The 16,010-nt window shown below is 42.7% G+C and overlaps 1 protein-coding gene across 1 annotated transcript in view; it reads left to right on the forward strand.

The window, feature by feature from the left end:
- The first annotated feature begins 2,087 nt into the window (after positions 1 to 2,087).
- Phlpp2 (PH domain and leucine rich repeat protein phosphatase 2) overlaps positions 2,088 to 16,010 on the forward strand; it is a 73,382-nt gene continuing 59,459 nt past the window's right edge. Inside the window, exons 1-2 of the mRNA XM_055621043.1 lie at positions 2,088 to 2,222; positions 10,400 to 10,686. Of these exons, the coding sequence (XP_055477018.1) occupies positions 2,124 to 2,222; positions 10,400 to 10,686 (386 nt within the window). The 5' untranslated portion in view covers positions 2,088 to 2,123. The remainder of the gene's footprint in view (positions 2,223 to 10,399; positions 10,687 to 16,010) is intronic.

A 16,010-nucleotide genomic window follows, 5' to 3' on the forward strand; every position in this document is an offset into this window, starting at 1 on the left:
ATCCAGATAACCATCTACAAGCATTGCTGCTCCCTAGTATGAGCTCAATGCTGGACTTGGGACAGGATCAAGTGTGATGATAAGTCACGAGATCTGTAAAAGGTAATCTGTAGTACCTCAAGAAACAGGCTTTTGGAAACATCCCCAACTACTTTTTCCCTGCCCTTGGTCATCTACTTCTATCTTCATATTGGTGTCTGTTCCATATATACCAGTGTGTTTGCTGAGAAATTACCCCATAGAAGTCCAATTAAATCAGGTAGGTGTCTTGAAATAATTTCAAAGTAGAAGGAAAACCCTGGGAAAGTAGCTTATCCTTCTATTAGACCTGGCAGAGAGAAACTCTGCCTACTGTTTAAAAGAAAACCAAGAAATGAAGATTGGGACTGTAATAGATGAAGACAGAAGTTATCTTTTATAGAAGAAAATAATGAGTATGACATAGAATCTTTGAAGCAAAATTTTATTGTGACATAAAAATTAATTCCAAATTTAAAACATCTTAAGACAGGTCCTGTTAGATCTTAGATGCTCTTGCTTTAAGCATACAATTAAAATACTCCAGGCAAGTAGCTGGACTAGGCAAACTGAAGCAGTGGATAATAGATGCCACCTTGGCCAATTACTGCAGAAGGAAGTTGTTTTGCTTCGCCCCAGCCCCCAGACAAGGTTTCTCTGTGTAGCCCTGGTTGTCCTGGACTCACTTTGTAGATCAGGCTGGCCTCAAACTCACAGAAATCTGCCTGCCTAAGTGGCTGTTTTTCTTTTTATTCCTTACAAGTTGACTGAAGATTCAACACATAAGAGAGGAAGCCCTAAAAATGAAGAGGTCTAAAAGGCTGCTTACACAATGTAGGAGCAGGTAATACTAGTACCTTTTGTGAAATCTAAATTTTCAGGCTACTATTAATCTCTAATAAGAGTTAGGTGTTTTGTTCACTACACCTAAATAACTTGCCAGGCATATAGATGTTAATTTAGTTCAACCCTTAAGAAGCAATGCCAGGGGCTGGAGAGATGACTCAGTGGTTCAGAGCACTGGCTGCTCTTACAGAGGAGACAGGTTCCACTCCCAACAACCACCAGACAATTTACAATCATCTGTGACTCCAGGTCCAGAGGATCTGACGCTCTTCAGCCTCTACCACCAGGCATGCAAATGTTGCATGGACCTAATGCTCATAACATAAAGAGCCAATGGAAGCTGGGCATAGTGGTGCACATTTGCAATCAGCACTTGGGAAACGGAGGCAGGAGAATCAGAAGTTTAAGGCCAGCTTTGTCTATATAGTGAGTTCGGGTCAGCCTGGGCTTCATGTAACTCTGCCTCAAACCCCCTCCCCCCGAAACAAAAAAAGATCAAGAAATTTGTACAAGCGTAGACCTAATGAGTACCACTGAGATTTGGAATTAGGCAGACTCATAATTTGGCCAGCTGGCCACAAAACTACTATTACTACAGGAACTAGAAGAAAAGTCAACCCTTAAAATATTTTCTGCTGAATTAAGCCTTGAAAAATAAGGCGGCTCACACACCCTATTACTGTTTGAGGTCGAGAAAAAGATTCTGACACTTTGCTTACAGGAAAGGACACGAAGTGACTTCTGTGTAATTGAGGTTGTTTGCTGAAGAAGGTCGCAAGCTATCCTAAGAGAGGTGAGTATGCACAACAGTTCTTTCATCGCCAGTGCAAGCCAGGGGATTCGCACATTTGGGAGCAAGAAAACGTCTTGGATAGAGAATTCCAGCGCCTCCCTTGGTAGAGAGCTGCATTCTGTCTATTTTAACAGGTGCAGGCCTCACCTGTCCCTTCCTCTGGCCTCTTCTTGGAGGAACCAGAAATCGGCAAATTGCTCTCCCCGCGCCCCAGTCCTCTGAGGCCAGGGTGGAGCGCGGCGGAGGCTCACCCTGCAGTGGCGCCAGGATCCCACAATTCTCCGGCCTCTCCCGGCCGGCGGCTACGCAGGTCCAGCGGGGCCAGGGGAGGGGCGGCAGGGGGCGGGGCGGCAGGGTTAGGGGCGGGGCCTGGGCGGAGGGGCGAGGCCTCCTGCTGCTCGCGCGCGCCTCCGAGGCTCGCGCGCTGTCGCGCCGGCCGGGCGTCTCAGTGAAGCCTTGGCCGCCAATGGGGGAGGTGGAGCCCGGGCCCGCGGGCCCGCTGGAGCCCCCGGAGCCACCTGAAGCGGCGGCCACTCGCCGGCCCGGAGGGATCCGGGTCCTGAAGGTGAGGCGGCAGGGGGCGGGAGGAAGCCGGAGGGCCGTGGCCGCCTTCGCCAGGCTGCCCGAGGCGGCGAGCGCCCCCCGCCCTGCCTCCCTGGGCCTCCTGCAGCGGGTCGGGGCGCCGCGGGCCTGCTGTGGGCCTCCGGGCCGCGCCCCCGCCCGGGCCTCGGCCGCCTGGGTCCCCGGCGCTGTCCCTCCCTGGCCGCCGCCCGGCAGGCCCACGCCTTCGGGCCGTCGTCGCCTCGTTGGGCCTAGCCCGGGGCCCTGGGACGGGCTCCGGGGGTCCCGGAGGGCGGGCCGCGCCTGGCGGGAGGCCGGCGGGCGAGTACGCAGGGCTCGGCGGACACCTGAAGACATCACCCCAGCCGGAGGATGGCAGCGGGGATTGGCCAGGCGCCGCGGTGTGCGCGGGCTGCGCCGGCTGGAGCGGCCACACTGCCCTCTGGACTGGCTACCCGAGTTCCGAACCGGCGTCTGGCCCCAGGGCGCGACACCCCGAGCTTCCCGCTCGCGGACAGTCCCGGAGGATCTGCTGCCTGGGGAGCCGCTGGGCGTGTTGCGGGGATGTCGGGAGGAGGAGCAGAACCCGAAGGGGCACTCCTGCTTGGCTGACAGTCGGGGAGAAGGCAATGGGGAAGCCGTTATGCAACAGGCAGCTGAGCGGGGCTTTTGGGTAGAATCAGGGGAGTAGGAGGCTAGGAAAACAGATGTAGGGAAAGGGGGAGTGGAGCCTTGAAGGTGAGTGATGACAAGAAGTTTCTATGCAGGAAGAATGCAGAAGGTGAGGTGAGGTGAGGTGAGGTCAGCCAAGATGGTTAAAGGGTGGCTAACTGGGTGGAGTTCTCAACTAACCTCTGAAATAGTGCAGAGAAATTTTTCTGTAGGTTCATTGTATAAACGAAGTGGAATGGAATTCCTCTAGAGTTCTAGAAGAGCAATCGGCAGAATTTAAAACTTGCCAATGCAGAAGGGGAAGAAAATTGAGATGTAATGTGTCTCCAACAGTCTGCCAAACATCGAAAATACATATAGTTAAAAGCAAACATTAAATAATTAAATGACGTTGTTGTTGAGTAATATTTCCTTTTATTAAGTTTATTGGTAGAGTAACACAAAGATGGGAACGTCAGAAAAGTAGAACAGATTCACTTAGTGAATTCATGAAACCATGTAAATCTTATTTTCTGTCACCTCCCAGTCTTAACGCATAGACTTAAAGACCTTTCGGTAGATTACCTTAGACTGCTTCATAACTGCTTCATAACCCACATTGGAATTTACTCAGAGTGTAAATCAGTGTGTAATTACTCTAGGTCTTCTGGATATTTAAAATTGTAGCAAGTAACAAACTAAATTGTGGGTGGATTCAATAAAAACACAAATTCTGCAGGCTTTACTTATCAGGAAATAGCTCTGAGAGATAGGTAATATCTTTTGGTATGTAAAAGAGGAGCAATTCTTTAACACTTTTTTTTTTTTTTTGGTAACTTTTTTTGGTCATGTTGAAGTGATAAATTGTGTGAAAGAGAAATGAGAATCTTTATTGAAGACTGCCTTTTCCTGGTTCCCGAAGGTCCCATTTTGGGATCATTAGATTCCAATGATTGGTCAGTCTTTATTCTGGATTGATACTGAGCCTTTGACATGAGAGCCTGTCTGGAAGGCCTTCCTGGCCCTTGCTTTCCTGAAAGTGGTTAATACTCTAATCATTGTAAATAAGCGGAATTGTCGTGGAAAATAGGTCTTTTGTGTTCCATAGACAGTTCTCTTGAGTTGCTGAAAGGATCACTTTCTCAAGCGATAAAGAATACTTAGGTGAGCAGAAGATTCCGGAGCCATGTTTGCCCACATGTTTTTCTTGGAGGATGTTTGTGAAGACTTCTCTAGCCCAGAGCTTTGGCTCTGGGTCACGTGTGCAGCTGCCTGGCAGAGGTTTACTTCTAGTGTACAGGCCTCTGGTTGTATACCTCAGCATCAAAGCACTAATAGTGATTAAAGAAGAAGAAGAAGGTAAAGGGTATACTTCCAGCGTATACGGCTCTGGTTTTACTCCTTTATACTTATACCCACATCAGAAACATTATTCTCGTCTCCATGAAAGGGTTTTCATAAGAAGCCCACCAAAATTGAGCCAGCATAACTTACCCAGACTACATCAAGATCCCTCTGTTTTGTACAGGACACTGAAACATTTTATTCAAAATACACTCCTAAACCAGGACTTTGGCCTCTTCCCTGTGGTCTCATCTATTCAGAAGGCTGACATAGGACGATCAATTAAGCCTCAGGGTTCAAGGCTAGCCCAAGCAACGTATAGTGTATCTTAAAGTTATAAAGTTATTAAATTACTGAACCAGGCTCAAAAGGTTTTAGATATTTCTTATGATTTTATGATTACAGTTTTGTTCAGCCAATCAGGAAATGATAGGAAGTTACAGCCAGTCTAGTTTGTGAATATTATTTGCTATTTTCTTTAAGAATAGTTTCATATTTTTTTAATCAATTTTGTGGGTTTTTGTTTTTTGTTTTTTGTTTTTTTTTTTTGGCTTTGTTGTGTTTTGTTTTTTCAAGACAGAATTTCTCCGTGTGTAGCTTTGGCTGTCCTGGAACTCACTCTGTAGACCAGGCTGGCCTCAAACTTCCTGAGTACTGAGATAAAAGTCGTTCTCTACCACCACCAAGCTAAAGTGCATATTTTAAATTGTGTGCTTCTACATGTTGTGTGCATGTGTATGGGGGCCAGAGGGGGATGTCAGGTATCTTTTTCTGTTCTTCCTCTTAGTTTTTGAACAGGGTTTTTCTTACTGAACCAATTCCACTAGACTGGCAAACCAGTAAGCCTTTGGGTCTCCACCTTCCAGTGTTGGGGTGACCTGTGTTTGCTGCCACATCCTGATTATACTTATGTGTAGGGAATTAAACTCAGACCCCCCATGCTTGCATGCTAAGCCATTACCGACTGAGCTACCTGCTCAGCTCTGATTTTTTGTTTGTTTTTCAGGTATTGTTTTCTTGAGATAGGGTCCTACAATGTAGCCCTGGCTGATCTAGAACTTGCTTATGTGGTCCGGGTTGATCTAGAACTTGCAGCAATCCTGCCTTTGTTTTCTGAGTGCTGTATTGGTTCTGTGCAACCAGTGCCACACATTTTTAATGAAATGAAATGTTCTTCCTCTCCCCATTGTCATACTCGTTCTGGTCCCTTAGAAATACTCCATAATGTGATATTGTTTTAAAGCCCTTACTGTTTTAAAGCTTGAATGCAGAAACATCTACCTTAAGGTATTGTGTATTCTGATGGTACTCCCTAAGGACGAAGGTTGGCCAGTCTAGACCATTGGAGTTAATATGTGTATGCAGTGGAGGTTGACTACTTTTGAGCTGATTGTAGCTCTCATACATTATCTTTACTTTTAGAATTACGAGTGTTTTATTCAAGTAGTGGCTACTCGGTTCATGGCTTACATTAAAATGTTTGGCTTTATAGATTGAATATTTTGAATTTTTTTGTGTGTGGATTTATAATATTGGATGAGTGTTTTGCCTGCCTGTCTGTACATGCACCACACACATACTGGTGTCTGCTAATGTCAGAAGAGGGCTTTAGGTCCCCTGGTTTATGGGTAGTTATGAGCCATCATGTAGGTGCTGAGAACTGAACCTGGGCCCTCTGCAAGAGCAACAGGGGCTTTGACCTGCTATCTCTCCAACCCTGACTTTTAAATCGTAAGTCTGTACTCATGTTTGATATGGTGTATGATTATAGTTGTGTCCCCTTTTGGATAAGTTTGTGATAACAGCGTTTATAAAAGTAAACTGTCCTCAAGCAAGCAGCTTCAAGTGAGCTGATTCTTAGCAGTTGAAGGCTGCCCAGAGAACAGTGTCATGGCAGCCCTGACTGCTAAGACGTTCTTCCAGCAGTTCTCATGTCTTAGGCAGCAGAGCAAGACATTCCTGAGAAGAAGGAAGCACTAGGTACTTTAGCAGTGGCTAATAATAGCCTAACAGTCTGTCTTTGTTGTTGTTGCTGTACATCTTTGCTTTGCTTATTCTCAAGGTCTTTAAAAGGCTATTTGTGAGGTGCAGCTAAACCATATCTAGGGTTCTCTAACTCCTCAGCAGTTTTACTTTAAAAAGTCTAGAGTATAGACAGACAGATCTTGAGATGACCAATAAATATGTGTGTTTTGATAACATAAAGCTCTGTAAGAAATGTATAGTCTTAGAGGAGTACCTGTACACAGTTACAGATGATTGCTAAAAATCTCCTGGAAGATGCTTGGTGTGGTGGCACACACAGCAATCCCTGCCTTGGGAGGTGGGGTCCACAGGATAGAGTTAAGGCTGGCCTCACCTATGGAGTGATTTGAGGCCCATGTGGGTTGCATGAGCCCCCACCTCAAACAATTTTTGGGATAAGAGTCATAATACTTCTGGATCTTTCTGCACTTTTCTAAGACTATGAAGTTCATTATTTGATCTGTTAATTTTATTGTTGTTTTTGCAGCAGGGTCTTACTTTGTAGGTCTGGCTGGCCTAAACTTGCAGCAGTTTTGCTGCCTCAGCCTCCTGAGTTCTGGGACTACTATCATTCTTGCCTTTTCCAAAGCCTTTCGGTGGCGTAGATTGTGTTTGCTTTCTCTTCGTTCTCTACATTAGTGTGGGATGCAAAGCTTGTTTGTATACGTTACTCTACCACATAGAATTCTGGCCAGAGGGACCATTTAGTCTTTATTAGAGATTAGAAAGTAAGCATTATTCAAAATTAGCTGCTGGTTAACTACTGAGTGGTTACAACTTCTTGGTGCAAACATGATGGTTCTTGTGTGTTTGAGATGAGCACTTGAAAGCCCTTTGTTGATTCTGAGATTCAGCTGAGGTTGGAGGAAAAGTGCATTTAGTGAGAAAAGAGGCTTCATTTCCACCGGTGTCAGGGCTTTATTCTGTATGATTTTGAATAGTTCTAAGATCTTGAGGAGCTGCAGAAAGATCTGCTTAGGGATGAAAGTGTCACTCAGTTGTAGAGTGCTTACCTAGTATGTCAAGGCTTGTCTTCAATCCATAGGACTGTTTTTCAAAAGCCAGTTTTCCTGTTATTCTAAATTTAAAAAGTAAAGGCATTCATTCCTTTGTTTTAAAATCATCACATGTGGAATGCCTCCTTATTTACTGTTGTTTTTACTGTTTACTTATTTTGATGTGGCCCACATTGGTTTTGAACTTGATCCTCTTGCCTCTGACTCTCTAGTGTCCAGCATCTGGGATTACAGGCATGTTTCTCTATGCCTGGCTCAGTTTATAGTTATTCTCAAGTATCTACTCTCAGCCAAACTAATATTTTCTTTATATGTATTTCTGTTTTCTAATGAGTAATACTAGTGAAAGTTTTTATTTACTTTGACTTTGGTAAAGATTATTTACTAGACTACAAAAATTGAGACTTTCTTTTTAAATTTGTTTAATTCCTTGCCATAACTAATTAGGGACGCTAAAGTGCACATTGGGTGTCAATTCCTGTGGTGTCACCTGGGCTTTGCATCTGTGTCTGTGACATTCTGCATTAAAAACTCTGTCAAGGGTCTTTGTGAAGAGAGAAGAGACAATTACAGTCGATGGTTACATGTGTTTGGTAGAAGTATTGTTCTGTTGAGAGGAGAATTACTGATGCTAGATTGCGTGGGAGCTGTGGAAGGCTCGGAAGAGAACCTGACATCTAAGGAGCTTTGGAGAGTGTGCGTGTGGATAAGGTGAGAAGACGGTTCAGACATGCCACACAGTGGCAGGACGGTAAATGTGCTCAGGGACACAGATGGTTAGAGAGGACTGAAGCACAGCAAAGGCAGTGGGAAGTCAGGGGAAATTTCTTTTTTTGTTGACTGGAAATGGCCCATTGTGAAAATAACAGGCAAATGGTGACGTTTAGAAATTATTTGTTGTTGTTTCATTTTTGAAACAGTCTCAATATGTAGCCCAGGCCAGCCTGGAACACACTTAGGCCAAAGTTATCATTACACTCTAGATACTCTCCTTGCTCTTCTGCTTGACTGCCAGTTATAGGTGTGTCCCACTTTGCCTGGCTGGATGTTTTGTTTGTTTGTTGTTTTGTTTTTGCTTTTCTGAGACAGGGTTTCTCTGTGTGTAGCCCTGGCTGTCCAGGACTCACTCTGTAGACCAGGCTGGTTGTGAACTAACTCAGAGATTTGCCTGCCTCTGCTTCTTGAGTGCTGGGATTAAAGGCGTGTGCCACCACCACCCAGCCTGGCTGGACATTTTTTATATTGGCTCTTAACAGTTGTTTTGCTTTAAGATAGCTTGACTTTATAGTACAAATGTGAATTTCACATACTGTGGTTATAAAATGCCAGCAGTAATTATTTTAAAGCATGCCAGGAATAGGACAGATACTGTATTATAAGATTGTATGTAGTGCTTTATGTGTTTGGACTGTGAGGTCTGAGAAACATTCTGTATTGCCAGATTAAAATGGGGAGGTTTTTATCAACTGACTTCTTTGTGTAAAAAGCTTAGTTTATATGTATCAGATTCCATCTGAAATGTGAACTAATAATTATTACTTTCATTTTTTGTCATAAAAAACCCTTTGGAAATAAATAAAAACGTAACACACAAAAATTAACCAGACCCAAAGACTGTATAACTTAATGAATTTATATACAGTTAGACTTGGCATTTAGAACAGAAACTTAAAACTTTACATTAAATTTGACATTTTTAGTACTGAATGTATTTTATTCACTTATCTACCACCAAGACCCAAAAAATTTTATGACAGAATTAGAACTAAAAACATTTAGTTCTAATTACATTTAGCTATATATATAAACTTGTATCCATTAACAGCATTTGCTCTTTAAATTCAGCTTTTCTTGTTCTCATTTCCCTATGTTATACTGTAACATTTATGTTTGTTGGCACGTACACACATATGATTGACTATTATTTAGAATAATGATGTGTGTTACGTTTGCATTGCTGGGACAGGTAGCGGAGAAAAGCACCTTAAGTGGGGAGAGGTTTATTTTGGCTCATAGTTTTAGTGGGTCTCAAGCCACAAGTATGAGGAAGGCAGACAAGTTTATACCTACTATGTGTTGAATCAGGAAGTAGAAAGCACCTTAGAAGGAAGGGCTGGTGTATAACTTTCAAAGATCCATCCCGTTGCGCTGCCTCTGCCAGCTTAGTCCCTACTCCCTAAAGATTTCCCAACTTGGAATAACACATCCGCTGGGAAGCAGGATGTGAATGTGTGAGTGTGTGTGTGTGTGTGTGTGTATTTATTTGAGACAGGGTCTCACTATTTAGTGCTGGTTTGCCTGGAAATTTGCAGGCCAGACTGGCTTTGAACTCAAAAAGAGCTGCTGGCATTTCCCTTTGAATTCTGGGAGTAATGGTGTGTGACCATTTGGCTAGCAAGGAACAAGCCTTTGAACGTTTGTCTTGGGATAGTTCAGATTCAGCCCATAACAGATCTGAACTAAGTAAGTCAAAATGTTAAAAATTTGTCCAAGATGGGTAGTATATCTACATTTTGTTAGCACTTTACTGAAAACAAAAAGAAAGGGTCAAATGAGATGATAGATGAAGGCCTAAAGAAGGCTTCATTAGGGTTCTCTAAAGGAACAGAGCTGATAAAACTGATAGTCAAGGGGATTTATTTCACTGATCTACAGGATGTCGTGCAGATAGTTCAACAATAGCTATCTCACAATAAAAGGCCTGAGACTCTGGTTATTTTTGAGCCCATGAGCCTCGATGCCTCAGCAGTCTCAGTCTGGTGCTCAAGTCTGGGAAGATTCCTGAAGAGCTGCTGGTTTTCAGCCTGTGTTGGAATCCTGAAGAAGTTGGATTTAATACCAGTTCCAGTAACAGGCTAGACGAATATGCCAGCATAGTGAAGGCAGGCAGGCAAAAGCAAAGCTTCCTTCTTGCCTGCCCTGTTATGTGAGCTGCCACCAGGTGTGGCCCAGTTTTAGGGTGGGTGTTCCTGCTTCAGTAATCTGTTAAAGAGGGTCTCTCATGGGTGCCCTGCAGCGTGGGTTCCAGCTGATTCCAGATGTTGTCAAGATCAGCCACCACAGAGGGGAAGGACCAAACATATATAATTCAGACAAATGTTCTTGTTAATGATTTCTTTCTCTTGGTTTTTTTCTTTTTTTTTAGAGAAATATGAAACACAATGCGAGCAGAAATTGTTTGAATAGAAGAAGTAGGTTTGGTTCTCGAGAAAGAGACTGGCTTCGAGAAGATGTGAAGAGAGGCTGTGTTTACCTTTATGGAGCAGACACAACCACTGCCACTACAACCACTACCACCTCCTCCTCCTCTGCGTCCTCCACCTCTTCTGACTTACATCTTGTCCTTTGTACAGTAGAGACACCAGCATCAGAAATATGTGCTGGAGAGGGAAGAGAAAGTCTCTATCTACAGCTTCATGGAGACCTGGTCAGGTGAGGTCTGGAGATTTTCTTGTTGATGTTTTGTTTTGAGTCAAGAGTCCTCTGTGCCTCAGCATGGTCTCAAACTCAAATTCTTCTGCTTCAGCCTTTTAAATGGTAGGATTATAGGCATGCACTGCTATACTGGCTGAGGTCTTAATAGTGGTTCTACTGTAACATTGGTAACATGCATTTCTGATCAGAGGTGGGCTTTAGGATGATAATCACACTCTGTAACTGATGGTGATTTTAGAGTCAATGGGCCTGGAAAAGATTTGTCTTTGGAATACTTAATGATTTTAAAAATTAATGTTTTGTATGTAGTATATCTTCATATTTATGTGTTTGTAGAGGCTAGGGTTTGATGTCAAGTTTTTTCTTCTACAGGTTTTTAAAGGTTTTATTTTTAACTATGTTTAGGGGTGTGTGTGTGTGTGTGTATGTATGTTGTGTGTGCGTGGGTATGTGCATGTGAGCTGCCTGGCTGCTGGGAACTTAACTCAGTTCTTCTGGACCAGCAGCAAGTGCTCTTACCAGCTAAGCCATCTCTCTAGCTCTGGTATTTTGAGGTAGTCTCTCAGTCTGGAGCTCACCAACTGCTAGATTGCCTGGTCAGTGAGCCCAGGGTACCTGCCATTCTGGGCCCCATAGTGCTAGAGGTACAGGCATGCATCAGTCATCACACCTGGCCTGTGTGTGGTTGCTGGAGTCCACACTCAGGTCCTCATGCTTATATGGCAGATACGTTACTAACCAAGCATCTTCCCAGTCTCTTGCTTTATGATTCTCAGTCTACACACTATAATGGAGGAAAATTTGTTAGTTCTTCTATTTGGAATACATTGTATGTCCTATATACAAATTTAAGCATTTTAAAAGTTAACCTTTTTGGGAAGTGTAAATAGAACAAAATTAAAGTGTACAAAAGGGTACAGAGTGAGAACTCCTTCTCTCTTCGCCATTCCCCAGCCATCCAGGCCTTTTCATGAAGACAGTTTTTTCTTATGCATCCAATCATAAACATGCTCATGCTCCACATCCACATTTTTAAAACAGTGATGCTATACATAACACACTGTTGACTTAATATCTCTAAGAGACATTTCTATGTTCATATTTATATAAATATTTATTCAGTGACTACATGACTGTTCCACTTTGTGGGTCACCATAATTTTGGCTAATCTCCCTAATCTCTCATTATGGGTATTAGCCTGTTACCAGTTTTTTAGCACAGCAGACAGTGCCACAACTGAATTCCTCTGTACCTGCTATCTCACACAGAAGGATAAATCTCAGAAGTGCAGTGTCCTTGGTCAAAGGAATATGACCATTTGTAATCTTGATAACTATTTGCAACTTCTTTATAGAGGTTATAGTTCCATCTAAAATATGAAAATAGGGGGCTGGAGAAAGGGTTCAGCAGTTAAGAGTATGCTGTTCTTCCAGAGAATCTAGGTGTAGTTCCTAGCATCTGCATGGTATTTCTCCAATGTCTGTAACTGCAACCTCAGGGGATCTAACACCCTCTTCTGGCCTCCTTGAATATCAGGCATAGCTATAGTACACAGACATATATGTAAGCAGAACACCCATACATGAAAATAAATCCTTAAATATTTTTAAATCAGAAAAGATCCCTGAAATAAAATATAAAAATATACCCATTTTTTCTTTACTTTCTCTAAAACACATTAATATTAAGTTTTATATGTAAGTGCAGATAGATAATCTTGCATGAGCTGAAACTGCTTTTAAAGGATCCCAAATGCTTGGAAGCACTGGTGTGTACCACCATACCAGGCTCAGATAGGAGTTTTGCTGTTCTGTTGTTTTAATATTGATTTCTCTTAATGAGTGAAGTTGAGCATATTGGTATAGGCTTAAAATTAATCTGTGATTTAAATTTTTTATATAAATGCAAAGACAATAGTCTTTGTCCCAGTTAGGGTTTCTGTTGCTGTGAAGAGACACTGTGATTACAACACTTAAAAAAAATTTTTTTTAATTGGGCCTGGCTTATAGTTCAGAGGGTTAGTTCATCATTGTCATGAAGGAAGTAGAGCAGTGCACAGGGAGACATAGCGCTAGAGAGGTAGCTAAGAATTCTACTCTGATGGGTAGGCAGCAGGACGAGTAAGTGAACCACTGGGCCTGGCTTGAGCCTCTGAGGCCTCAAAGCCCCCCCCCCTCCCCAGTGACATACTTCTTCCAACAAGGCCACACCTTCTAGTAATGCCAATCCCTATGGGCCTATGGGGAAAGCATTTTCATTCAGACCACCATAGTCTTATAGTACTTTTATACTGTGCATCTCAGCTCTTTAATTCAACATTAACAATGAAAATGCATTAATTCCTTAAATCCTTCACTATGTTTCTGTCCTTTTTAGTAGTAAACAGAAATAGAATTGGAAGCTGTGAGTTCAGCATTATTGAAGTTCCTTTGTGAAGTGAAATTGCTCACACCTTAGAGGTGTGGTAATAGTAGTAACAGCTGAGCCAGAAGCTGATGCCTCTTTAGAAGTGTGAACTGGGGTTTACTGGGTATTCTTTTTAAGATCTGGATGCAATCCTGAAAAAGTAGATTAGCATGTGAATGTTTTCCCTGTTCCCAAGTTAACTTCATTTCCTAAATCCTTTTGTATAACAAAAGGATCAGCTGGGTGATCCGTAGGCTCTTCTAAATCCTAACACGATTCCGATCTAATTTTATCAGGTGGAAAGCCTTGACCTAGATTACAGCTGGTAATGATTGCTGGTGCTCACTTATTTAAGCAGGTGTCTTACTCATTTACTGGTGTTTGCATTAGAAGATGCCTGGAATATGAAGAAACACACTTCATTACTTTGTTCTCACTAGTTGTATAATTAGTTATGAATTCAAATGTGATATAGTTTATTAACACATGAGAATGTAAACTGTAATTAAAGTGGAATGTTTATCTCTTGTTAGTCTGTAGCTCTGATAATTAATAGTTGTTGGGTTTCAGACCAGGGACAAGTAGCTGAGGTGCATATTTAACATTCCAAAGTGGACCTGGCCTCCGGGTTCTACCAGCATCCCTCAGTTGCTACATGTTACAAGGCATGGCTGACATACCCAGTCCTTTACCCTGAACTTTCTAGCCCAGGGGCTGGGATTCCTCTCCCCCAGAGGTTCTTCACTATATAATCCAGATATTTTGGTTCTCTCCCTCTCTGCATTTTTTCTCTCCCTGCATGTGCACAGCCTCTTTCTTTTTCTTCCCCTTCCTTCCCCATGGCTATTTTCCTGGCTTTGTTCCTTGGGACCAGTGAACATGCCCAAGAGCTACATTTAATAAATCTGCCTTTATGCTTTAATCTGACTTGAAATGGCTCATTTTGTCATTGGAGACAACGCATTACCTTGGTGCTGAGAACCTGGGAGAAGATGAGCCCCCAACCTGGTGGGACCACTTCTCTCACTCCACTTGAAGAGATAGACTTTGGGCTTAGGGTTAAGTCACTATTTCACAGCTGCAGCCTAAGAGGTACTGGGTGCCTCTTCTGGGTCCAGGACTTCCCAGATCCCCTGCTACGCTGTGGCTCAGCAGGGTAAGCTCATTCCAGAGCAAAGATCAGGTGGTGGTGTACTTTTTAAAAACTCTTTTATTTACGTTTCTTATATCTCTTTCTCCCTACTTCTACCCCAGTCCCTTCTAACACACCATCACCAGGTAGGAGAGAGAAAGGGTTAGGGGTATCAGTTCTCTTGGCTGCTTCCTGCTGGTTAGGGTCACTGGGTTCCAGTCCAATCCTCCTTTCAGGAGATCTCCAACTTCTTGTCTCAGTGCATCAACAGCAACAGGATCCAGAGGGGGAAGCAGCAGCAGCTTGTCATTTCTCAGAGATATTCTGCATTCTCTGGACTCTGGCATTTATTCTCTCTCCAGAGTCCTCAGATTTTAACTATCTGCAGCTGGCAAAGAGCTCCTCTCAGAGCCCGCACAAAGTCTGCTGCTGTGGACTATCTGAATCAGTTCCACATCCTACACCTGGTATTAAAACAAAAAATATATTTATCTCCACAACAATCAGTTAAAAAAAAACAAACAAACATGATCCAGCATATTTAGGCACTTGTTGCCAAGCCCAACAAGTTGGATCCCTGGGACTCATATAGTAGACATGCACACCGTGGTGTGTGTATGTCTATACACACCTACTAGATATTAAAAACATTTTTTCATTTTGAGAGCAAAGCTGGGTGTGTTGACACCTACCTGTTATCCCTGTGTTTGGGAGGTGGAGGCAAGAAGGTAAGAGTTCCTGGTCATTTCTCAACTACACATGGAGTTGGAGGCCAGCCTGGACTCCCTGAGACCTTATTTCCAAAACTGAAAAAATGATTGAGACCTAATATACAATAGTAGCAGGGGTGGAGAGATGGCTCAGCAGTTAAGAACACCGGCTGCTCTTCCACAGGTCCTGAGTTCAATTCCCAGCAATGTCACGTCATCTTACAGCTGTGTATAATGGGATACTATGCCCTCTTCTGACCTGTAAGCATTCATGCAGACAGAGCCCTCATATACATGAAAAAAATAAACAAATACATAAATCTTTAAATATATATGTACAATAGTAGCTTAGGTTGGATTATGGAGTAAAAAAGTATGGTTCAAATCCTGTCCTTGACAGTTTACCATGCAAGTACATAATGTTCTATACCTTATGGATTTGTAGAATGGAGAATATTTTTATTGTTTATCATGAGGATTAAATCCATTGCATCTTATATGAAAAGTAATGAGTTACTTATAAATAACACTTATTAAACTGTTTACCCATACGAACCTTGTTTAAATACAAATTCTGACTGGGCAGTGGTGACACATGCCTTTAATCTCAGCACTTGGGAGGCAGATTTCTATCAATTGGAGTTCAGCCTGGTCTACAGAATGAGTTCCAGGTCAGCCAAGGGTACACAGAGAAACCCTGTCTTGAAGAACCAAAAATAAATGAGTAAATAAGTAAATAAAAAAAAACTTAAAAATAAAATAAATAAAATACAGATGCTGATTCAGAAGATCTACAATAGCCTGAGGTCATACTTCTGATTTCATTGGTGGGTTTTTGTTAGATTGGGTTTTGCTATGTAGCCATGGTTGGCCAGGTACTCTCTATGTAGCTCATTGTGGCCTTGAACTCTCAGCAATTCTCCCACCTCAGCCTTGCTTCTGAATGCTGGGATTACAGGCATTCATCACCACACCTGACTTTTGAGATGGTAGCCCTACTAAGCTTCTATGTGATGCTCAGTACTTTAAGTATCAGTGAAGTAAAGCACTTAGAATGTTGTCTGAGACCACT

Source organism: Psammomys obesus, unplaced genomic scaffold, assembly GCF_907164565.1.
Source record: "Psammomys obesus unplaced genomic scaffold, mPsaObe1.curated_primary_1811, whole genome shotgun sequence".
In the NCBI taxonomy this organism is placed as follows: domain Eukaryota; kingdom Metazoa; phylum Chordata; class Mammalia; order Rodentia; family Muridae; genus Psammomys; species Psammomys obesus.